The sequence below is a fragment of the Manis pentadactyla genome, chromosome 4, assembly GCF_030020395.1.
Source record: "Manis pentadactyla isolate mManPen7 chromosome 4, mManPen7.hap1, whole genome shotgun sequence".
Classification (NCBI taxonomy): Eukaryota; Metazoa; Chordata; class Mammalia; order Pholidota; family Manidae; genus Manis; species Manis pentadactyla.
Genome location: NC_080022.1, coordinates 104,718,981 through 104,743,655, shown reverse-complemented (window position 1 = coordinate 104,743,655; position 24,675 = coordinate 104,718,981). Strand labels below are relative to the sequence as shown.

Here is a 24,675-nt window from a genome sequence, read left to right as displayed (position 1 = left end):
TCAACTGACAGATGGTAAACACATGAAAAGACATTCATTCTCACTTTTCCTATGTAATTCTATTAGGGATTGTCTTACCTGTGTCCTATTTCCATTATTCACATGGGGGTGGAGAATATATTTCAATTTATTCTTTTTGAGTATTTATTAGGATTGGGGTGAGTACTGAGACCACTGTGTAATTTTGTCTCACAAATCTCAGTGGGGTAAGTCCTACAATATTACAGAAAATATTTGTAATCCTGTTGCTTAAATGGCATTCTGGGACTTTAGATCAAGGCCAGTCCTCAGTCATCTGCCATATAAGTGATGTTCCTTATTGACCTCTAGGGGTCTAACCTAGGGCGTGATAAGCTGCTAACTGCCCCATCAGTCTTGACTGGGATAACAAGCTCCTTAGACGGTCTGGGTCTTGCTACCTTTGAGTTCCTTTTATGATATTAAAGTTTCTCTGGGCCTCAGATCCCCATGGTGTGAGTTGGATTTTTCTTTCCAGACTGGTGTGGAGGTGCCTTCCCTGTAGTTAGCATTAGTAAAGAAGGCACGGTGGTGGGAATTTGCTGGCACAGTTTGGATAGCTGGGATCCTCATTCGCCCAGAGTACATCTGCTTTGTTGCTTGCTTTCCCAGACAAAGAGTTCACCGTGAGGCTGGAGACAGAAAAGCGACTGTATACGGTGGGTGAGCCGGTGGAGTTCCGATGTATCCTGGAGGCTCAGAATGTTCCTGACCGTTACTTTGCTGTCTCCTGGGCCTTCAACAGCTCACTCATTGCCAGCATGGGGCCAAACGCAGTGCCGGTCCTCAACAGTGAATTTGCCCATCGAGAAGCCAGGGGCCAGCTTAAAGTGGCCAAAGAGAGCGACAATGTCTTTGTGCTGAAGATCTACCACCTCCGCCAGGAAGACAGCGGCAAATATAACTGTCGCGTGACGGAGAGAGAGAAAACCGTCACTGGGGAATTCATCGACAAGGAGAGCAAGCGTCCCAAGAACACCCCTATCATAGTCCTCCCCATCAGTAAGTGGAGAAATGTGCAGCTTCCTTCTCCACCCTCTGGTCTGGTCCAATAGCTAGCATCATTTAAGAGAAGTCAGGGAGAGAGAGCTATGGCGAGGGAGGGATGGGCAGGGGAACTCCCTTCAGAGCTGGCATAGAAAACCGGATGGCCTCTCTCCCTTCTCCAGCACACCTGCCCCCACTTAGCAACCCCCAGTCAGGCAGAGCATCCATGCCTCCTTTGCAGGAGAGACAGGGCATCACAGATTGGAGCATTAGGAGCTCTGCCATATAAGCGATGTTCCTTACTGACCTCTAGGGGTCTAACCTAGGGCATGATTAAATGTCAGCAGTGCCAGCTCAGCTTGGAGAAGAACCAGAAGTCCAGGACAGCTGCTTTGCTCATGTGTGGGAATTAAGTCCCAGAAGAAGTGGGTAGATGCCTGTTTTGAAATCCCACTTGAAAGACTTGGCCTTTACAGGAGAATTTTAATCATGAAGCACATTATTAAGAAGGATTTGCTGCCTGGGTTTTTAGGGTGTGAGGGTTGGCATCTTCCTAATTGTCTCTTCTCTATTGAAATTGTGTTTTTAAAAGTCAGTGGATGGGATCTCTTACACTTTCCTGGAACATAACTTGTTAAAGCCTAGCCAATTACTGAGATTGCTTAGGTGGGCACTCTGCCTGCCTCCATGTAGGCAGGCATGGTCTGGGTGGGTAAACATCACGGCTGGCGGCTCAGGAGGCTACCTGTGTTTGCTTATGTTGTGTTTCGTACATAGTATCAGGATGTCCTCATTAATATCTCATGTCTCTCATAGTTCCGTTTCTAGTAAAAAGAGAAATGCCCTGATTTTAAGCAAGATGGTAAAGTTTTTAACTAACCTTTAACCTTTCTCAGTTGCTCAAACTGTTCTTCCTCTTAGCTTCATAATGATCACCTGTCCATTTTCATTTACAACTTTACATTTTCATATAGTTTTCTTCAAGTGTGAAGGAAAAAACCAAATGTAGGGGTCTTGCCACTCTTTTTTTCTTTTCTCACCAACAGGTCACTCTCCTTTATGCTTGTTTTGGTTTTGTTCTTTAATCTCCTGCACACCTACCTTTTCACTGTGCGATTCTTTTGTTTCTCTGACTTCTTTGCCTGCATTGCCTAGCATGGTGCGTGCATAGGGTAGGTGCTTGCTGAATAACTGTAGAATTGAGATTGTTGGATGCCCACTCTCTTTACTATTTTCCTGTCAGTCTGTGCTTGCCTTAACCACGGACTCTCTACTTTTAAATCTACAACTAATTCCTTATTGTTTTGTGAGGATCCAATGAAGGGCAGCCACAATGTTTACTTCCTGTATCTTTTATACTAAGAGATTTCCCCCAACCCCTTCCAAGAACTTGTTTGATGATCTGTGGCCTGCTATATTGCTTTTCCAGCAGATAACTGGGTAGTTAAAGTCCCCCAGCACCACCAGATCCTGCCCAAAGGCCACTTGGGTAAGTCTGCCGAAGAACAACGATCACATCGGTAATGGTGATAATACCTTGGATTTTTATGGCGCTTTTCCTCCCAAGATCCCAAAATGCTTCTGCATATATCATCTTCCCCACCCCACCTGGCAAATCTCTGTGGAGGCCAATATTATACCCATCCTATGACCGAAGAGGCCAGAGCATCAACCATACAGAGAAGCAGCTGAGCCAGTTCTGTTAGCAGTCCAGCTTGCACTGCGCTAGAAATATTTGCTTCTAATTGCAAACCCACTGCTCTGTGCTTAGCCTGTGCTACATCAGCAACCTCACGATTTGAAATTTCATTTGCAAACATGCAGTCAGATTTGCATCAGTTCTGTCTGAGTTTTCACCTAATCCAGAGAGCTTTAAATTGTTGGCTGCCTTTTCTCGGGCCTGGCAATACTTGTAAATAGTCTTAATGGGCAGTGCGGCTCTGTGCCTTATTTGCCTTTGCCTGGGCTGCCACAGTGGTTTTTCTTCTTGTAGCTCCATATCCTAACTGTGCGGTTTTTCCAGGCTTGCACAAGCAGTAGAGCACCAAACAGCAGCTGCCACAATGAACAGGCCAGGGCTTCTATTCAGAGTCCCCTGGGGTAGCACAGAGGATGGGAGAGATGCCCTGTAAGTTCTTTTTCCTCTGAAGACAAGCAAAGGGATTTTTCCCCTTTGTTGCTGAAGTTGCCTCTTTAATTCCTCACTTGGAATGATAACACTGGGATGAGTCTTCAACCTAAAGAACAATATTGTTATTATTAATGATGATGATGAAAAATAATTACCTCATCTAATACTCTCAGTGTCCTGACCCTATGAAGTAGGAACTCTCAGTGTCTCTGTTTTACATGTGAAGCTCGGGTAAGTTAAACAAGAACCCCAAGATTACAGAGTTGGGAAGTTAGAAAATCTCCAACTCCATGTTTTTAGCCACTAGTGCTATCAGTGGGGGCTAATCAGGAGCCTCATTGTCTCTGTGAATCATCTTCAAATGGCTCCTGGGGAGGTTGCCCTCCTGGGAAAATTCCTATTCCCTACTTTATCCAGACCTTCTTTTCATGTAAAACAAGCCAATGGAGAATGGGGAGAGGTGTACTCACCATGGTAAGAGCTACACACTGGGGCTCAGTGCTTGTCTTTGCCTGTTTCTGCTGCTTGTGAGGGAAATGCAGGGGTAAAAGGTTGATTCAAATGCATGGTTATGGGTGTGCGTGTGTTTCCCCTCAGTAATTGGGTGTGCCTCTTAATCTGGGATTCAGTTTAATTGATCGATTTAAAATCATTTTGTGTTTCCTGTGGGCAGTGCCAAGAAAATTGAAGCCAAATTAATTGTGGTGTTTTGTGTTAATACTATGGGCTTTTTTGACTCAATGTAGACAAGTATCCAAAAATAATATATACATAATTAAGATTAGAACATCCATGGTGTTTATAAAAACAAAGTTATTGGGAACAGTAAAATTAATCATGATCATGGTGACCAAGTTTTGAAAACCTATATAACAGGCAGTTTATATACATTGTCTCACTAGTTTGTAATCTAAAAAACTGCACAATATAAATAACATTCTCCCTGTCTTATAGAATTTTAGTAATTTGATTGAGTGAGTTCATATTGCGGAGTGAGTAGCAAGGGAGCTAAGGCCATGGAATCCTTCCCCCAAACTTTAATGGGCAGAATGTTTCAAGGTCAAGAGCAGTTGAATCCTAGGACTCAATGTGGACAGGCAGGATGGAGAGTCGATGGCTTTGGTTTATTCCCGTGTGTTAATGGGAGTATCAGAGCTTATTCCTCACACAATCTATGAAACTAGACTGTCTGTGCTCCATTATCATCCACACCCCAGCACACATTATCTTCCTAATACTTCCCGGTGTGGCCCTGAAAGACTCAAATAGCATATTATGGATGTTCAGCTTTTACTGGACTGCTATACCACAGAATGGCAGAAAGATTGGGGTGAAGTAGAATTTTCAAGTTATTCAACTCATTGCAAATCCAAGTTAAAAATCCCTGAACCTCAGCTGAACAGAGTACCTGATAAATTATTTTATGCCCTAAGCGTAATGTCATCATATGTATTTCTTAGGTTCTGATTCAGTCTCAGATCTTAGACCCCCATTATCCCAGGCATTATCTTTGCACACAGCAGAGGGCCTACTAGGTTTCAGATCTAAAATCATGCAGCAGTGCTCAGAACCATCCAGGGCCTTGCAGCAGCAAGTGTCCGAGCAGAGCGCTTTCCTCCACCAGGGCTCTCAGTACCTGAGTAGGGTGACATTGGCACCCATCCACCCTTTGCATCTGTGGGGAGGGTGCGCTAGAGACCAGAAAGCCCCAGTGTAGCACTCTCTCCCTCTTCCCAGAGAGCACCATCTCCGTGGAGGTGGCCAGCAATGCCAGCGTCATCCTTGAGGGCGAGAACCTGCACTTTTCCTGCAGCATCCGCACAGCAGGCAGGCCGCAGGGCCGCTTCTCTGTCATCTGGCAGCTCGTGGACAGGCAAAACCGCCGCAGCAATATCATGTGGCTTGACCGGGACGGCACCGTGCAGCCCGGCACGTCCTACTGGGAGCGCAGCAGCTTTGGGGGTGTCCAGATGGAGCAGGTGCAACCCAGCTCGTTTAGTCTGGGCATCTTCAACAGCAGGAAGGAGGATGAGGGCCAGTATGAATGCCACGTGACTGAATGGGTGCGGGCGGTGGATGGCGAGTGGCAGATCGTCGGGGAGCGTCGGGCCAGCACCCCCGTCTCCATCACGGCTCTCGGTAAGTAAAGCGTCTGCAGTCTTTCGGTGGGACCCTGAGGAAGATGACTCCTGTGTTAAGAACCTTACCTGACTTTTGTCAGTTGGAGTCCTGGCAGGAAGCAGACAGCACCTTCCAAAGGTTTAATTGAAAGGACCCTTTAGGGAAGTATGGGTGGGGTTGAAGGGATCAACAGGGCTTGGGGGGCAGGGGGACCTCGGGGCTGGTGACAGCTGGGAGCTGCTGCTACTCCTGAGTCTGAGTGGTGGGAGTGAAGTTACAAGAATTCTGGCTGGGGAGTAAGGCCACACAGCGGGAGCAGCGGCCCCAGGTCGAGGAAATGGTCTCTGCTGAAAGTGACCTGGAGGAGACAGAACTGCCTGCTTTGTCCTTGGGGCTCTCCTGCCCTGAGGGTCAGGCTCAGCCCTCCTGAAGAGTTCAGAGCAGAACAGAGAAGGGGACAAAATAACCTTCTGCCCTTTATTTAGCATTTACTACCTTCCCTGGCTGAGTATAAGCATTTACACTTAGTTGTCCCTTTCTGTCCTCAACTAGCCAAGAGGTAAACACTTGGCCTTTACAAGGAGACTGAGTGAGACAGGTGAACTAACTTACCCAAGGCTACCGCATTTAAGTGATAGACCCGCCTGAACCCAGGAGACCTGCTGGCTGTCTGAACTTTTTTTCAAAGCCTGGGTTTTTATCTCCTCCTCTATAAGGCCCCTCCTTAAGAAAGCCATTTCCTCATTAGCATGAAATTAAAAAGATACCTTGAGATTTGCTAAAGCCCAATAATATTAGATTTGCTTCTCACAGGATAAAGAGGCTTCTATCAATATTTATCTGCCTAATATAATCAGTCTATTAAATTTTAAAAGGCCAGTCCTCTGCTTTGCTGGGAAAATAACTTGTTATGTTAGGCCTTCCTGCATATCAGGAGACTGTGACATTAGTTGTCCCCAGTGACTTTGTGTCCCCCTCCCCGGAACTGGGTTCCCTCCTTCCTCAGAGGCAGGGCGGGTAGTGCTTTTGGACACACTCCAGTAAAGGTGGCAGCCCCAAAAGGTTATGCCCCTAACAAAGTCCTCTGTTCCTCCCAACCCCCGAGATTACGATTACATTTACGGTCTAAAAGCTTAATCCCGGAGACTGACCTGCATTCTGCAGTAATCATACAGGTTTCTGTCCTTAGAAACTTCATCGGGCACTTGGTTTTCCTCATCAACTCAGTCTCTGTCCCAGGCCACACCAGTATGGACCCGTGGAAGTGCAGCCTGTGAAGAAAGTTCTCCATGTCCAGCAGTGGTCGTTTTCCCACCCTGAGGGGTCAGGAATGTGGAGGAATGGTTAGAGTTAGTCAGGATGCTTTCTCAGGAAATAATTTTATGGCATGAGGTTATGCTCCGAATATTTTCAGGCTCGCCATGTGTCTGTGGTTCCCACAGTCAGAGGTTGCCAAGGGGCTCTGACCTGGAACCCTGACCTGGGCCTGGCTCTGCTTATGTGATCTCCACCCCTGGGGCACCTCTGGTTAAAGCCATAATCGGAGTGGCCCAAGGTGGGGGAAGGGAAGAGTGGGAGGGCACCCTTGGGTCAGTTTGCCTTTCAGTCTAACAGGGACACATAGGAATTTTCATATCAGTACAATTAGGCATGGGTCTCCTCTCGGCGGTGAGGTGACAGTGACATGTGTGCCTGGGTGAGATAACAGGCGGGCACATCCTCCAGCCGCAAGTGGGCCCATGTGACCATTTAGTTAGGGTAACTAGGTGCTCTGTACAGTGATCGTGGCCTGTGCTGCATCAGGCCTGGGCGGTGATTGGCTTGGGGAGATTCTCTCCGTGTCAGGTGCTGAGGCCTGGATGCCTGGTGCAGGTCCTGTCACTAAGGCCCTGTGTTCTGCCGCCCTCATGGCAACGCATTCTACACACAGACACACAGAGGACCGTCACAGCCACTTAACTTGGCTAGTTGAGTTTAAGGGTCAACCTTTTTTTTTTAAGGTACATACAACAGCTTTTGAAGTCCAAATTGAAGACCTAGAATTTTCAGCAGGTTATGCCTACTGGCTTACCCTCTCTGCATAAAGCCAAAGATTCATTCTGTGCCTAGGCTTTTACCTACTGAGTTTGAAGTACTTTTCTCCATGTCTGTTTTGTCTCTTTAACAAACTACATTTTAACAAGATACAGTGTATATATTTTGTGGGTGCCAGCTGTTATGCCAAGTAGTTTACAAATGTTAACTCCTTTAATCTTCACAAGGACCATTTTACAGGTGGGGAAATAGAGGCAGAGAGAAGTAGATCGCACAACATTGCACAGCTAGAAAGTGTCAAAGTTGGGCGTCTGACTCCAGGGTCCATGCCTTAAACCACTGCCTTATGCTTGCTGTGGGTAGAGCAACCTAAGAAGACCCCTGAAATCAGTTACACACAAGTTTGTAGCCTGACTCTGCTATTTACTAGTAGCTTGATAGTTGGCCATTGACTTAACCTCTCTGTGCCTCAGTTTCCTCATCTGTAAGAAAGGGATAATAAGCCTACTTGGCCTAAAGGTTTTTTTGAGGGTTCAGTGAAGTGTGGTGAGAGCAAAGCTGTTGCCACCACCTGGCACATAGATGGCAGTAAATATGGCTGCTCTCAGTGTACAATCGTGAACGAAGTGTTAACATGAATAGTGTTTCAAAGGCCAGAGGAGCCCAGGTGCCTCACGCTGAGGGGTCAGTGTTAGGGATCACTGCTGCTGCCTGTCTGTAAGGACTGCTGAGAGACTCCAGCCTGCTGCAGCTCAGATCCCCACTAGCCCCCAGTTCCCACCTGCTGAAGATCAGGCCCTCCTGCTGGGGGTCCCTCATTGCCTGCCTCCCTTGGATTTGAGAGAAGTGGGAAAGGAACTGGTGGGCAAGCCTGCTCTGCTCACCCTGAGGAGCGGGACGCTCCTCCATCTGTCTCCCCTTCTCCAGCACCAGTGGACTGGCGGGCCAGGCAAAGGAGGCATTGGGGCTGGCTAGAGGCGTCCCATATGATGGAGGAAACTGGCTTTGCGGCCTTTTTCTTAGTGTGGCATCCCAAGACTTCTGGGAATGGCCCTGCCTGCATGTACTCAGTCCCTGAGCTGGGCTGATGGAATGCAGGTCAGCATGCGGTTTCCCTGGGATGGGTTTGCGAGTGCTGCTCATCGACAGGTGCCTCTGGCCTCTTTCTGTGGGGTCTCAGGGGCTGTTGGGTCTGTGCCTCAACATGAGAGCTCAAGTAATACTGGCCTGAGGACCAAGAGAGACCCACAGGCCTTGGCTCCACTCTGCCAGCTTGTGCCAGGAGCCCAGCACTGTGGCACATCGCCCTGAGAAAGCCAAATGTCTCCTCTAGCTTCCGTCTCTCTGCTCTCTCTCCAGAAACAGGCTTCACGGTCACAGCCATCTCCCGCACACCAGGGGTGACCTACAGCGAGTCCTTTGACTTGCAGTGCATCATCAAACCCCATTACCCAGCGCGGGTCCCTGTGTCAGTGACATGGCGGTTCCAGCCAGTGGGCACTGTTGAGTTCCATGACCTGGTGACCTTCACCCGGGACGGAGGAGTCCAGTGGGGGGATAGATCCTCCAGCTTCCGAACCCGAACGGCCATTGAGAAGGCTGAGTCCAGCAACAACGTCCGCCTGAGCATCAGCCGAGCCAGTGATACAGAGGCGGGCAAGTACCAGTGTGTGGCGGAGCTGTGGCGGAGGCACTACAACCACACCTGGACGCGGCTGGCCGAGAGAACCTCCAACCTGCTGGAGATCAGGGTGCTGCAGCCAGGTGAGAGGCCAGGGGCGTGTGGCTGGCATTGGAGGATGAGACACTTGGGGAGGGAAGGAGAAGCCACACTGAGCCCTTGGCATGGCTGCTTTTATCTCCCAACTTTTTAGTTTGAGAAATTTCAGATCTATAGGAAGCTGCAAGAATCATATTCCCTTTGGCGGCCAGTTAGCATCATATCACCTTTGTTCTCTCCCTCTGTGTGTATTTTTTTTTGTTTTTGAATCACTGCAGATTAGTTGCTGAGGTCAGGACCCTTCCTCCTAAATACTTGTGTGTGTATCTCCTAAGAACAAGGACATTCCCTTGCCCAGACCCCGGGAATTCCACATGACTGTGGGACCTTACTAACATTTCCCCAGTTGCCCCAACAATGCCTTTTATAGGTTTTTTTTCCTTCCAAACCAGTATCCATTTAGGGGTCGATATCATTTTTAGTTGTCATGTCTCTACAGACTCCTTTAATTTAAAACAGTTCTGCAACTCTGCACACATACGTGTGTGTGTGTGTGAAATACTGACATTTGTGAAGTGTCCAGGCCCACTGGATTACAGGGTGCTGTCTCTTTACCTAATGTCATCTCCTGTAATCCTTGCAACAATGATGCGAACAAGGTATGGTTACTCTGTTTGCAGACAAAGAACCTCGGAGGGGAGAGGGAAGGAAACAGGTCTTACTGAGCATCTGCTTAGTGCCAGGTGCTAGGGGGTCAGTTACTCCATTAGAATTTCACAAGAACCCTAGGAAAAGTGAAGTGACTGACCCAGGATCATGTAGCTGGTAAATGGTGGGGCCGGGGGTTGAACCTCTGTCTGTGTATCCCCCATGCTGTTTCCCATATACCCACACCCTATCCTCATGCACTGAGTTTGGGCTCCCTTCTCCAGTGGAGGCTGAGGCTCCCCCAGCAGGTGGTAAGGAGGCACTAATCTGGGGAGCCTTCATCAGGGGGCTTTCCTGCCCACATTCACCTTCCCCAGGCCCTTTTCCTGTCATGAGGGCGGGGTTAAGTATGTATCACCCTTCTGGTTTTCTTGGTGTCTCCTACTTGGTTGGAAGCTGGTGGAGGGTGGCACCCAGGCTGTGGCACCCGCTTACCCCCTGTAGCCTGTAGCCCCACCTCCTGATAAGAGGGTACAGGCACCACGCAGGGAAGGCTGGGAGTGACTTTGCAATGACTTTCTGCTCCACCCACTTACAAAGATGGTTTGAACACCTCACAAAGAGGATTTTCCTACCTATTCACAGCCATGTTAGAACCCAGCGCTGTCTCCTTGAGCACTTCACATGGTCACTGTGCTATTTTCATCAATGTGCGCTTATATAGTGGTAACACCTGAGTTCACCCTTTGCCTCTTCTAACCCCACAAGCATCCTCTTCTGTAGCAGAGTTTGGAACAGCCAAGTTACATAATTGATGAGATGGTTCCTTGGCCCATGAGAGATGCTCAGGGAAGAGGCTGTTCCGCCTTCAGTGGACTTTCAGGTTAAGGGCGGGTTAACCAGAGACCCCATTTCATGTGAACCCTTGTTGTGGAATGTGGACCTGCCTGCCTCACTGGGGAGGACACTGAGACTGGAATCTCACCTTTTGTGGTCTCCACTGATCCGCAAGTTCTGCACTGTCAGCGGCTGCACCCCCCTTGTGCTTCTGAGCTGGAGAAGGTAGAGGAAGTGCTGACCCCAGGACCTTGCCTGACATTTCCTTTTTGAATAAACCCCTAGTATTTGCTTGTTTCTGTTACTAAGAATCTATGACAGGAGCACATAAGGGGAAAATACGGAATTAGTTCACGGGAGGTTCAAGTTATTGGGATCCTAATTAGTTTTTGGTGTTACTAAAGGGGATAAAGGGACAAAACTGTGTGAAGTACCTCTTGGGTGCCAGGCTTTGGGCGTAGTACTTACGTTTTCTTTTTTTTTTTTTTTCTGTGTGTACCTTTTTTTTTTGGTATAATTAATCTACAATTACATGAGGTACTTACATTTTCTTTTAAAATTCCTCCAACAGTGAAGTAAGGTAGCTGTTTGTATCCTCATGTTGGTTTCTGTGTGAGGAAACCAGGCTCCCGGTGTTCAGGGGCCTCCGTGGAGGCAAAGCAGCTTCTCAAGTGGATCCTGAGATTGGAGCTGTGCGCATGCCCAGGGCTCTCTGACTTCCATAAATCTCCACTTTCCACCACACTGCTGTATTGCCTCCTAGGCAGAAAAAGTAGCTGGAGAGTTAGGCGACACGGGATCTGCTCTGAGGACTGTTTCGTGTATTGTGTGGCTTATGCTGAATCGGTGTTTTCACTATGAATCGAGAACAAGCGGCAGCAGGCACCCGAGACTGGGGCTGCCATGGTGTTTGGGCTGTCTGCTTGAGGCCGGTTCCCAGAGGGGCACCGTAATGCACTTCCCTGGCCTCTGGGGGCTGCAGGGAGCGAAGGTAGGCACTGAGGCCGCACAGTTCGAGGAGTGGCTGGATCACTGGAGAGAATGCATCCCTTAAGTGTTACTGTCTCTCCTTCGTTAAATATTAATGAACTTAGCACTTAATATTTTCCAAAGAGCTTCAGGTCCATTTTTATTTTTTTCCACACACTCTGGTTGGTACTGGTGCTTTTATTTTGGGCAAGTACAGTGGAAAAATACCACAAAACTGATGGTGTGCCGGAGAGTAGACACTTATATGTCATCTCACTTCATCTTCCCTGTGACCTGGGGGGGAAGGTATTGCTTTCCCATTTGATTGATAAAGTAACTGAGGCTCAGAAGGCTCTGGCTTGCTGAAGTCTGATAGTGAGTGGGAAGTTGGAATTTGAACCCAGGAGTGCCTTATTAAAAATCAGTTGCAGTGGACAAGAGAGACTTTAACCTTTTTAAGGTCGTGTAATCAGGAAGTATTCTTTTTAATAGAAGAGGCTTCTTGTAGATTGTTGACGTGGAGGAGTCTGAGCCCTGGTGGCAGTTGTGGTGACAACAATAATAGCTAATATTTACTGAGCATTTCTTGTGTGCCCATCACCATCCTGAATGCTCTTCGTATAATAACTTATTTCTTAGTAAATCCATGCAATGCCACAAGGGGGTAGTGATTCACCCATTTTATAGATGAGGACACTGACTCCGAAGTTAAATAAATTATCCAGTGATTCATAGTAAGTGGCAGAAGCAAGATTCAAATCCAGACAAACAGTCTGGCTCCAGAGCCTGAGTTCTAAATTTTATTGTATTATGGTATTTTCTAGGCAGTGTTTTTTCCTTCTCAGTAATCCTCTTGGGTATCATGAACTGTTATTTAGTCTCACTTCTTTCTGATTTACCATCCCTGATTTCCTAAAAAAAGTTAAGTTTGTTTTTTTAAGTTGGGCTCACAAGGTGCCCACAGAGGCTCCCCCAGACAGCTTGCTGGCGGCGTACAGGTGTGGTTCATACCTCCTCTTGCTCCTCTGTTTCTGCTAACTTCTGCCACAGATGGCTCTAATGCTTGGGCACGCTGGAGTTTAAAACCACACTGGCTTCTTATCTTTCTACCCTCCCTCCATACCTTGCCTCTGAAAACACGGACTCTTACTCTGCTCTGGTGTTTTCCATAGCAATGAACCCCACCATGTCCTCTGTCTCCCCACTCTTAAAGAATACTTTGTTGAATAGTTTTATTCCAGCATAATCAAATAGAAACCCTGGGTACTGCTGACTCACTCATGCTGGTCCCTTTATCAGCCTTCCACTGATGGTGTCATCTGCTCCCAAGACAGCTCTGTGTGGTTTGTGCCCCAGAGCAGTTCTTGCCAGAGCTACCTACTGACCTGACCGCATCATGGGTATTTGATTCATTAAAATCTCTGGCTGGGTGGCGTGACTGACTTGCTGTAGATCTATTATTGACCATTCTCTTTGCATGCTTCCTGTTCCAGATGCACATCCCCAAGGAAATCTTCAAGGGACACCATCACTTCTATTCTGTTGATTTAGCTTAGCTCTCCTCCCATTGATCACAGAGTGTGACCGCCAAGGGGCACTTAGGCAAGACTTTAAGCCGGTTCAACATATTAGATTCTTATCTTGTAATCAATTCTTTTCTCTTTTAATTTTGAAACATCACTCTGCTTCCTTCTGATTTTCTTTAGCACCAAAAACACCCTCCAATTACATATCCCTAAATACAGAAGCAATAAGGGAAATGTCAGCTCTCATTTTCCAAATGTTTATGACCATATCTTGGTCTGGCTATTAAATATTGCACATTAAAATTGACAAGCAATAAACAAGCTTCCAGGAGGACAGCCTCTGGTGTAGAAAGCCGACTTGTCAGTGGGTATATTCTGCTGGGATTTTACTGATGGGTAGTTTGGATGAATATTTAATACTCTCTGGATGCTGCCAAATCTGTTTCCTCCAATTTCTTATTGCTGACCTGGCAGATTGGGAGAGCTGGTTGCTGCTTCTTTGACTTCCCTGAGTCCAGGGCATGTGAACAGTGGTTCTCCTTGTCACAGTCTAGTAGGTGACAGACAGGATGCCCCATCCTTCAGAGGGATTGGTCTCTACTTTCTTTCTTTCAGAACCTTCTGTCCCATGTGCATGTGGCTTCTGCCTGCTGAGTGCTCAGAGGCAGAGTGAATGTGAGTCCAAGAGCCCTAGAGGGGTCCCCAGCCCTCACCCACCCCACAGGCCTCATTGCCATGGTGATAGCAGGTGCACCTGTTTGTAGTCAGTGAGCAGGGTCACTGCTCTGTCTGCAGGCAGGTAGGGCACACAATGCATGTCTGGGCTACTCCTAATGAACTGCTTCCACCTCCAAACTCCTGCTGTTTTCTCCTTGCTTCTCCCTCCCAGTGCCTTCTGCAAGCGTGTTTGAGTACTTGCTGTGTGTTCATTTTGGTGCTGGGCTCTGTGGCTGCAGAGATGGGTGTGTCCCAGTTCCTGTGTCTTGGGCAGTCGGAGGCTGGGAAGAGAGGAGGCAGAGAGGTATTACAGGGTTGGTGGTGAGCCGGCCCAGGATGGTGGTGTGGGCCACCGGCCTCAGGAGAGGATTAGTTTGCTTGGGGATGGGTGGAGGGAAGAGCAGTGGGGCATTTCAGGCTTGGAACAGAGTGTGGAGAAAACATCATGGAGGGAGGAGGCAGCATTCTGTTTTGATGTGACTGAAGCAAGGGCTCAGAGGGGGGCTTGTCTCCAGGCATGATGGCATGGGCCAGAGGAGCCCCTTTTACACAGAACTACAGAGGGTCACCATACGTGATAGTAAGAAGCAACGGCGGTCCAGGCAGCCTGAGTTTGAGTCCTGGCTTAGCCATTGTCAGTGGTGTGACATTGGGCAAGTGTCTTTATAAAGTGGGGATAATATTTATTTCATAGGTCTGGTGAGGACAGAATAGTTAATACCTATAAAGTGCTTAGAATAGAGTTCAGTCCATGCTCAGGGACGGACGGCCCCACTAGGAGGCACCATACCACAGGCGATGCTGGGACGATGCACTGCAGCCTACCCCTACGGACACTGACTGCTGACCCATCATTCAGGCGGCACTACCATCTGAAATTCTGAGCAACTCTTGCAACCATGTTAAAAAAAGCAAAGGAAAATCCTCCCTTGATTTACCTGGATATATTTAAATGATGCAATATATATATGTTGTGTTGACAGTAAAATTAAAGTAGGTTCTAGTCTCAGAGATGGAGTTTTCACTCATATGGATGTCATTTGAAAGTCATGCAGGACCTGAAGCAGAGATTTGTTACATGGAGTCATCCCAGATAAGGGTTGACATCTGTCTCTTGCTCCAGTTCATTAAACACCTTCCCTTCCCTTGCCCCCTAAGCAATGGGATCAGGAAAGACGTGCCCACAGAGCTCCATGATGTCACTGGGGACCTTGCTGCCCTGCTGGGAACTGCTGTCATGGGGAGCTGCAGGCTGGAGCCAGGAAGACTCGTAAGCAGGGCGCACACATAAAGTCTGAGAAAGAGATCATTCAGGGCCCAAATTAGGGCATGACCACAGGGAGAGAAGAGCAGAGGGCAGTGTTAGAGGCATGGTGACTGCCTGATTGGCAGGTGACCTTGCCGTCTCCTTCCCTGAGAACCATGGGAGACACACACACACGCACACACACACACTCTCTCTCTCTCTCTCTCTCTCTCTCTCTCTCTCTCTCTCTCTCTCTCTCTCTCTCTCTCTCTCTTCCCTGGTTGCTATCTTCATTCTCTCCCAGTCTCTTAGCTGACTTGCTTCCCTCATTTTGAAAAATCTCTGCCATCCAGCCACTGGCCCCCTCCATTCCTGACATTGATAACTACTGTCAGGTATCTTTAGGAAAGAGCGGTGTCTTTCTTCTCGCCCTCTACTCCCTCCCTGCCCATACCTCCTCACCTGCCACCCTCTGGCGTCTCCTCGCACCACTGCACAGAAACTGTCGTCCCCAGAGTCACCTGTGGCCCCCTCACTGCTGCACCTGGGGCTTCTCAAACTTAGTGTGCACCAGAGTCACCTGGAGGGCTCACAGAACCACAGGTCACTGGACCCCTCCCATGGCATTTGTGCTTCAGTGGTCTCAAAAAGCCCCCTGTGGTACTGAGGCTACAGGCCATGGGTCATACTCTTAGCTGTATGTGGTCAGGGTTAGGGCACATCCCAGGCCCTTGCCGTCTGACAAGTTTACCTTTCTATATCTACCACACTTGACCACTTGCTCTTCCCTGAATATGGTGCACAGAGAAGGTCTCCCCTTTGCCCACTTGTCCCCTCACCAGGGTGTCCTTCAGTACCTGCTGCCTGTGGAGCACCCCATTTGTTTCTCAGGGCCAAGCTCAGATGTCACATATTCTTGAAATGTTCTTTCCCTCCTGTCACGCTCAAGATTAAATGACTTTCCTTTATGTTCCCATACTTTCAAGAAAGATTAATCACATATTTATTTGATCATCCATTTATTGACTTGTTTAGTACATGAATGGGTCATAGTACCCTCTCTTCAGATGCTTATAATTTAGTGGGAAAGAGAAGACCTTTAAAGAATTAACTTCCACATAAGGCAGCATGTAACAACTCCAGCGGGGTGTAAGGAAACTCTTTACTGATGTTTTGAGTGAGAAGCACGTGCACAAAGCAGGGTCTGCAGGCCAGGTAGGTCGGCTGATGAAGCAGCTTCTCTTCTCTGCTGCCCAGGCCCTCCATCCTCCCCCTGCCCCTCGCCTTCACGCTGCCCTGTCCTTGCTGTAACACTGGCCTCTCCCATGATGCAAAAATACACAGGTCTCCACATTTTGATCAGAAGCCTAGGATGGAAACTCTCCAGATGCAGAAAGAAAGGGCCCTTCCTTCAAACAGGGTTCTGCCAGCTCAGGGAGCACCAGGTTCCTGAGAAGGCAGCTGCTGGGGTGAGCCGGAGTCTGAGCTTGCAGGTGGTGAAAAGTCAGGTTTTGATGCAGGAGGTCTGGGGTGGGGCCTGAGAGTTGCAGGTCTAACGGGCTCCCAGGCAATGCCAATGCTGCTGATCCACGGAAAGCAATTCTGGTAGCAAGTTTTCCACTGGTGTGTGACAGTTCTCCATCAATTGTTGAACTCTGAGCATGGGACTGAGCCCAGAAACCGAAAAGAAATGAGAAAGGCAAAAATGTATTGTGTGTTTATTATATATCAGGTGCTGTGCTAAACTCTTTCTACAGACTGTTGCTTTTAATTTGCAAAACATTCCTATGAAGGAGATACTCTGATTGTTCTCATCTTGCAGATAAAAATACCTACAGTCCTTAGCGGGCTGGGCTTTCCTAACTATGGAGGGAGGTGATGCAGGCAGGCTGCACACCGCTCAGGGCGGTGCTGGGCAGGCTGTGGGAGTGCTTCCTAATTAGACATGGAGGCTGCAGTGTCTCCTGGGCTTCCGGAAAGGGCCTCCCTGCCCTTGAATGTGGGAGGAAATTCAGAACACAGAATAAGAGCTGACCCCTTGCCCACCTGTCAGACATGCAGCAGATTTCAAAAATGCCACTTTCAAGCTTTTCAACACTTCACAATATTTTGACATGGGAAGAAAAAAAAACTAGAAATGCTTTGAAACATTTCTATTCCTTGGATTCTTATTCTCCAACCATGTGACTGAATTGAAGTTCAGTCATAGGATTCCAGTTTAACATATGCAGTTACTATAGCAATTGAGGTTTCCCTAGTAACAGTTGCAAAAATAATCTGGCCCCAATTAATAATACATTTTAAAGCTCTTTCTACTCTACACTGAACAACCCAGTTTTTTTGGCCAAGAACCAGATAATTCAGGTGGTGTCATTTGTACCGATATAGATACTATTTGCATGCAGTGAATTGGGTGGGAAAAGAATGGAAAGGAAGCTGGTCATCAAGCATTATACGAATCCAATCTGAAAAGTCGACTGGCAAGCTGATGTGAATCTAGTTTCCAGAGCTTGGGAGCTTACTAGTAATTGCCATGTGCCCTGGAGAACTTTGTGGTTTGAAGAAAGGAGAAAGCAGGAGACTTGGCTTGTTCACAGAACAGCTGAAACCAGAAGGGTGGGGCAGGGGACATAGGATTTCTCCCAAATCATTGCTTAGTGTGCCTTAATGGCTTGACTTCCGTCGGTATTGAATTCAGCAGTCCTCGGGGAAGAGCATCACCCAATTTGCCATGAGACGTGTCCTCAGTTGCTTTTGCAGTGTGGCCCTGGGTGATGGATCCTGTCAGCTTGTCAGAACGATTGTGCATTACCGGGTGTCCAGCTCATTAACTCAGGCTTTCAGAAGTTTGAGTTGCCTTGGCTCAGGAGACTCAGAATTTGGTGCTGCCTCTCCACACGGAGCTCTAAGCGAGCCAGCTGGCCAGCCCTGGTAGAAGGGGCCCAGGCATGACCACTGGGCTCAGATCCGTGCCTGGGTCAAAGGAGACTAACTGGCAGGGGTGCTGGAGATGGCCCAGGCAAACCCACCCTGGCCTCCCTTCCAGGCAGACCATCAGAGGAAGCCCAGCTCGCCCTCCCTGCCTGGGGTCTGTGCCTTGGCCTGGGTTTCTTTCTTGGCTGGTGAGTGGGCTGGTCTCCAAAAAGTGAAGTGTGAAGGGAGGGGTGGAAGTGGGATGATGCTTTTACTATTAGCTTCCTAAGAGGAACTTAGAATTTTGTCTTTTTCCATTTTAGTAGGGGGACAGAGGTAGGTAGGGGGAGACAGCAAATGTAATAATGAAGGAGTGGGTGCGACCCCAAATGACCTTTCTGAGATACACTTCATTAGATCTTGGCTTCTCATCACCTTAAAGTGAGCGTAGTCATGAGTTAGCAGGTGGGGTGGCACTCTGCAGTCTGTCTACCCTCCCTTCTGGTTTTGGAGCAGGATAGCAAAGGGCAGGGGAGGCTGGAACAGGCTCTGTTCTGTCCCACTGCTCTTCATTTTTCTCTCAGCCTTCTCCCTCTTTCTCTGCCAGGAAGATTCACCCAGCATCCTCTAACTTCCTGCTGCCATATTTCTCCAGCACATTCTCATTCACTCACCCACTCACTCACATACTTCAGCAAACACAGACTGAGCCCTTTCCAAAGCCCTTGCACTGTGCCAGGCTCTGAGGGGTGCAGTGATGCAAACACCCACTAGGCAGGACTGTCTTACACTTCAGGGCATCCCCAGCCCTTAGCCTAAGGAAGGGCACACAGTGGGCACATTCTAAATGTTTGCAGATTGAATGGACAGAACTTGATTTCTACCCGTAGGGAAGCTCTCAATTGGAAGAGAGATGTGAGGAAAGCCAGCCTGATGATGTGCAGCGGTGCTGAGGGAAGCCCAGGGACACCCCTAGTTTTGGGGGCAAGCACGGGCAGAGGAGGACTGAAGGATGAGCAGACAGAAGTGTCAGAGGGGTCTAGGTGTGGGTGGGAGGCTGGGGGCTTGAGGAGATGAGTGTGGACAGTGGATAAGGGTTGGATCCTGGACGGACTTTGTCCTGTGAAAAGGAGTTATATTTTATTATACATTATAAGCAGTTGGGAGCCATTAAATTTTTTAAACGGGGAAATGACATGGGCAGATCCGTATTTCATCTGGATCCCCAAGAGGCTGTGTGATGGTGAGGCTGGAGGGGTGGGGAGGAGCCGGGGACCAGGCAAGGAGACAGATGGAGGGATGTTTGCGGTGACATGGGCTGCGTGCTGTCCTCCTCACACAAGCCCTGTTTTGGAGGAAGCCCATCAGTGTTCAGCCCTCTGGGAACTGTGCTGGACAAAAGCAGGCTGGGGGCGCAGAGGCGAGGTGTGGGGCAGCCGTGTTTCCGGGTTGTGTGTGCTAGTTCTGCTGACCTGCTGCCTCGCCTCTGCAGTGACAAAGTTGCAGGTGAGCAAATCCAAGCGGACCCTGACCCTGGTGGAAAACAGGCCCATCCAGCTGAACTGCTCAGTCAAGTCTCAGACCAGCCAGAACTCGCACTTCGCTGTGCTCTGGTACGTCCACAAGCCCTCGGATGCCGACGGCAAGCTCATCCTCAAAACCACCCACAACTCGGCCTTTGAGTTTGGCACCTATGCTGAGGAGGAGGGCCTGCGCTCCAGGCTCCAGTTTGAGAGGCATGTGTCTGGGGGCCTGTTCAGTCTCACCATCCAGAGAGCCGAGGTCAGTGACAGTGGCAGCTACTACTGCCACGTGGAGGAGTGGCTGCTGAGCCCCAACTATGCCTGGTACAAGCTGGCAGAGGAGGTTTCAGGGCGCACTGAGGTCACTGTGAAGCAGCCAGGTAAGGACACCCTGGGGGATGCAGCCATTCCGGGCTGATGGGGTTAGTGCAAAGCCTGCCGGGGTTGACAGGACTCTGTGTGTCCTCACTGGCTGTAGTTGCAGGTCCATAGAACACCAGCCTAGTGTGCTGTGGGCCCACCTGCTTTACCTATAGAGGGTCCTGGTGCTGGGTGCAAACTCAGAAAGGCATCCTCGATTCTTGCTGTTAGGAGGCTGCCCTTCACCAGGGAATGGCCTGAGGGGCCGCTGTGCTGAGTACAGCGTGGCACAGCCGGACCCCGGGCAGCTCCTGGACCTTTTCCTGGGCTTGCAGTTTGCCGCCTGGATCTCCAGCTGGTGGCAGTTCCACACACGGGATTCCGGCCTACAAGACATTTTCTGGTTTCTCTCATCTGCCTCTCCTTCTTCCTTGCCACCCATTCCCAGCCCAGGGATGAGCCCGTCCTGTCTGCAAACCAAATGCCCCTCAGCCCCCGCTCACACCCCGTGAGAGCAGCCCTTATTCTGCCCCCCCCCCCCCCGACTCTGTTTATTACCATTACCCTGACACTCCCTATTTATTTCCTATTCTGGCACCAGCCAGAACGCTTCCAGGGAAGGAGAGCACACTATTTCTGCAGGCCTCAGGTCTACTTCTGGGCAGCCCTAGTTGTTGAAAAGTCCCCTCCCTGTAATTTTCCTCTCAGGTCTCAGATCTGCCCCTAGAACAGCCTGAGGAAAGTTTGGGTCATTTCCTTTCACATAAGTGAAGGGAGCTCTTGTATGTCCCTGTCAGTCTCCCCTTCTCCTTGTTAAAGAGCTCGCGTTCTTTGAACCTCTCACATAATGTGGTCTTAAGCTCCCTCTCCTGCCCTTTCCTGCCTGACCTATAATGGTTGTCACCGCCTGTCCTTCCTGGTCAGCTTTGGGGTGCTGTGTTGCCACCCCAAGTCCCATCTTCACCCCTTTGCTTATGCTCCCTTCCTGTCTGAAATACCCGTCCTGCTGCCTTTCCCATCTTCATCCCATCCCTAAGACATCCCTCAGCATTCCTCCAGGAAGCCTTCCCTGAGTTCTCTCACTTCCCCAGGTGTTCTTTATAAAACACACAATGCAAAAATTGTATTTTTTCTTCACTATACTGTAAGTAGTTTGAGGACAGGACTGTGTCTTTGTATCTTCAGCCACTGTCATGACACCTTAATAGATACTTGACTGAGGAATGAATGGTTGCTTTCCTTGAACACCCCAGGAGACATCCTGGCACTTACTGTTCTCTTGGTTTGGAACACGTTAATCATAGATATTCATTTGCCTCAAGTCTTCCTCAGAGAGGCTTCCTAGCTCATTGTAACTAAATAGAGCACCCTAGTCACTGTGAATCCCCTTCATATAACACATATCATCACCTGGCATTTTGCTTATTTACCTATTCATACATAAGGAATTATGAACTATATATTCATATTTATACTCCTGGAAACAAATTTATTATTAGTTATTATGTATTATTCATTATTTATATACTCAAATGTGTATCACCCTGTCCTTTCTCTCTTCCATTAAATTTGAAGCTCATGAGTGAGCACAGAGACTCTGATTCCATTTTACTCCCGTAACTTGTCTCCCAGGCGGCCTCAGTAAGTATTTCTTTAGTAAGCAAATGAATCCAGATACTGAAATCCAAATATGGCCTGGCCTGTGCTGAATGCCGTGGGGTTATTCCCCTCCTTTTCCTCAGGATATTGTAGTTGACCCTTGACAACATGGGTTTGGGCTGCCTGGGTCCACTTATATGTGAATTATTTTCAATAACTACTTTGGAAAATTTTTTGGAGATTTGCAACAATTTGAAAAAGCATTTTCTTTTCTCTAGGTTACTTTACCATAAGACTACAATATATAATAATAATATACCATACAAAATGTGTGTCTGTCAACTGTTTATGTTAATGCTAAGGCTTCTGGTCAACACTAGGCTATTAGTGGTTAAGTTTTTGGGGAGTCAAAAGTTAAATTCAGATTTCCACCCGTGCAGGGAGTCAGTGCCCTTAACTGCTTTCTAAAACTGCCCCATCCAGGAATTGTCACTGACCTCACAGTGACATTTATGCCAGCCCTCCTGCATTAAAAAGGAAGCTCTGGTCTAAATGATTCCTGTAGATATTTCCAGGGACCTATGTCCTGCCTTCAGGCCAGTCCCTGGGGCTTTTAAAAACTGAAGGTCATCACAAGGCCTGCAGATGTTCTTCTGGGTTTCTGTTTTTCCTGTCTGTGTTCAGTTCTGATCATTCTCTCCGCTGGGATATCGTGATCACCACCCCCACCTCCCGAGAGTTTCCTCTGAGTCATCGTTCATCCTTGCCCTTTGCCCATGTGTACTGAAAGAAGAGATTCTTGGTGGATTCTAAGTTTATCGAGGGGATTTCCCCATCTGAGACAGCAGACGTACATCAAGCTAACTGGGGTGGTGTAAAAGGGCTGTAAGGATCCCTGTCAGACACATTTAGTGAAATCTCTGGTTTGGGGGAGTGTTAACACAATAAACAGAAAATTCACAGGACACTGATTCAGACAACATGTTCCTTCAGTTAAGAGTTTTGGTTTCTATGTTTTTCTTTTTCGTTTTTTGTTTTCCCTACTTCTAGTTTTTTTTCTTCCCTCACCCCCGCTTTCTTTTTTCAGATGAGAAAGAATATGCTTATAGACCTTTTGGAAAATACAAAAAAAAGCACAAAGAAAAAATAATTTTTCAAACCAGAGACAACCAAAGTTGACATCTTTATATCTCTGTGTGTGTGTGTGTGTGTGTGTATATAAACAGATAGCCAGATAAATGATTGGTTCACTTTTGAACAATGCAGGGGTTTGGGGTGCCAACCCCCACCCCCACAGAGTCAGAAATCTGCATATAACCTTTGACTTCCCAAATACTCTACTAATAGTCTACTGTTGACCGGAAGCCTTACTGATAACTGAAACAATTGATTAATGCATATTTTACATGTTATATGTATTTTATACTGTATTCTTACAATAAAGTAAACCAGAGAAAAGAAAATATTTTCTCAAATTGTCACAAATCTCCAAAATATTTTCTAATATATTTATTGAAAAAACTCAGATATACATGGACCTATGCAGTCAAGCCCATGTTCATGTGCCAACTGTATATGTATATTTTGGGGGAAGGGAGGGAGAAGATGGGTTATTTAAAAATATTTTCTGTTACTTTTTGATTCCTTGACCTCTTAGTTACAGAAGTAATCACGTGTGTTGTAGAATGTTCTGACAGGTTTGAAGTGTAGAAAGTAGAACGTGCTGGGCACGGGTCCTCCCTCCCTCAGCTCTCCAGGCGGCCTTGCCAAGGTGCTTCTGTGCTCTCAGGGTGTACCTTCCAATCTCACTGATCCAGGTGGGCTCATTAGGACCTCATATGAAATGGCGTGCATGCCATGAGGGTGTACTATTGCTAAGGACACTCCTTCTTTGGAGGACAATCTGCTTGGCTGAGTTTTCAAGCCACTGGTTCCATCAATATCAGTCTTTTCTTCATTGATGTCAGACCAGTTCTGTTCCCACCTTGAGAAGGAACTCAAGGAGGTAAGAAGTGCAGTTCTCAGGGCCAGCTCATGAACAAATTAACTGTTTCCTCTGCAGTTCTTTTGTGGCTGACAACCCAGCATATCCTAGCTGTCACGTGGGCAGTTGTAAAAACCTATTCCTGCTTTGAGAGGGGTTCTCACTATGCCCCTTCCCAGCCACCCCCTCCAGTCAGCCTCAGGCTTATGGTCTGCTGTCACTGGGATGTGGACTCATCCAGTCCTGAACATCTGAATCCGTGAAGGTTATAAATCAGGAACAGCTGTTAGTGTAGCATTGATCTCCTTGAAATCAGGCACTCGGACACATGATCAGGGAACTCAGAGTGTTTTGGGATCCACGCCAGAGGAATGTTTCCGCAGATGGAGTGCGCGCTGTCCTGTGCTTGGAAGGCACCCATTCATCTACGCTTGGAGAGTGTGCCTGTGAGTTGCATGTTGTTTTCTTGTTGTTGACCTCTCTTTCCTCGCCTTTCTAGATAGCCGCCTAAAGCTCAGCCAGGCGCAGGGGAACCTATCGGTTCTGGAGACACGGCAGGTGCAGCTGGAGTGCGTGGTGCTAAACCGCACCAGCACGGCCTCCCAGCTCATGGTGGAGTGGTTTGTGTGGAAGCCCAACCACCCGGAGCGGGAGACTGTGGCCCACCTGAGCCGCGAGGCCACCTTCCACTATGGAGAGCAGGCAGCCAAAAATAACCTGAAGGAGCGGCTGCATTTGGAGAGTCCTTCCTGTGGTGTGTACCGGCTCTTCATCCAGAACGTGGCGGTGCAGGACAGTGGGACCTACAGCTGCCGCGTGGAGGAATGGCTTCCCAGCCCCAGTGGCGAGTGGTATAAACGGGCAGAGGACACTGCTGGGCAGACGGCCGTTACAGTCATGAGACCAGGTGAGGGTTAACTGCCTTTGGTGTTTCCCTGTCAGTGTAATATTTTATGCACTGCATAAAATTAGTTTATTAACAGATTTTTTTTCCAGTTAAATGTATGAGCATTTACATTTTGCATTTGCATTCAAAACTGTCTCAAAATTTTTTCCCCTAGTAAATGGAAAATGGTTATTTCTTAACCAGAATAACATTTGCCAATTATTGCAGAGCACGGAATATTTTCTTTTAAAAGAATGCATTCACATTCAGACAAATGGTAGATAAGCAAAAATGTTGAGAAACAGTAGCTATGTGGTTCAAAAAAAATTATGCTTGTGTATTTCCAGTGGGAAAGATTTGATGCACATGCTTTAAATAGAAAATGATATACCTGTGGACATCACTCTCTCACATCTAATAATTTTATGGGTATTAGTGACTATTCTGTGTGGCCTT

The 24,675-nt window shown here is 47.9% G+C and overlaps 1 protein-coding gene across 3 annotated transcripts in view; it reads left to right on the top strand.

The window, feature by feature from the left end:
* IGSF3 (immunoglobulin superfamily member 3) overlaps positions 1 to 24,675 on the top strand; it is an 89,394-nt gene that overhangs the window by 55,759 nt on the left and 8,960 nt on the right. For all 3 annotated transcript variants that reach the window (XM_036924472.2, XM_057500586.1, XM_057500585.1), the window contains exons 5-9: positions 631 to 1,020; positions 4,874 to 5,275; positions 8,651 to 9,055; positions 19,360 to 19,770; positions 23,833 to 24,240. In XM_036924472.2, coding sequence (XP_036780367.2) covers positions 631 to 1,020; positions 4,874 to 5,275; positions 8,651 to 9,055; positions 19,360 to 19,770; positions 23,833 to 24,240 — 2,016 coding nt within the window. The remainder of the gene's footprint in view (positions 1 to 630; positions 1,021 to 4,873; positions 5,276 to 8,650; positions 9,056 to 19,359; positions 19,771 to 23,832; positions 24,241 to 24,675) is intronic.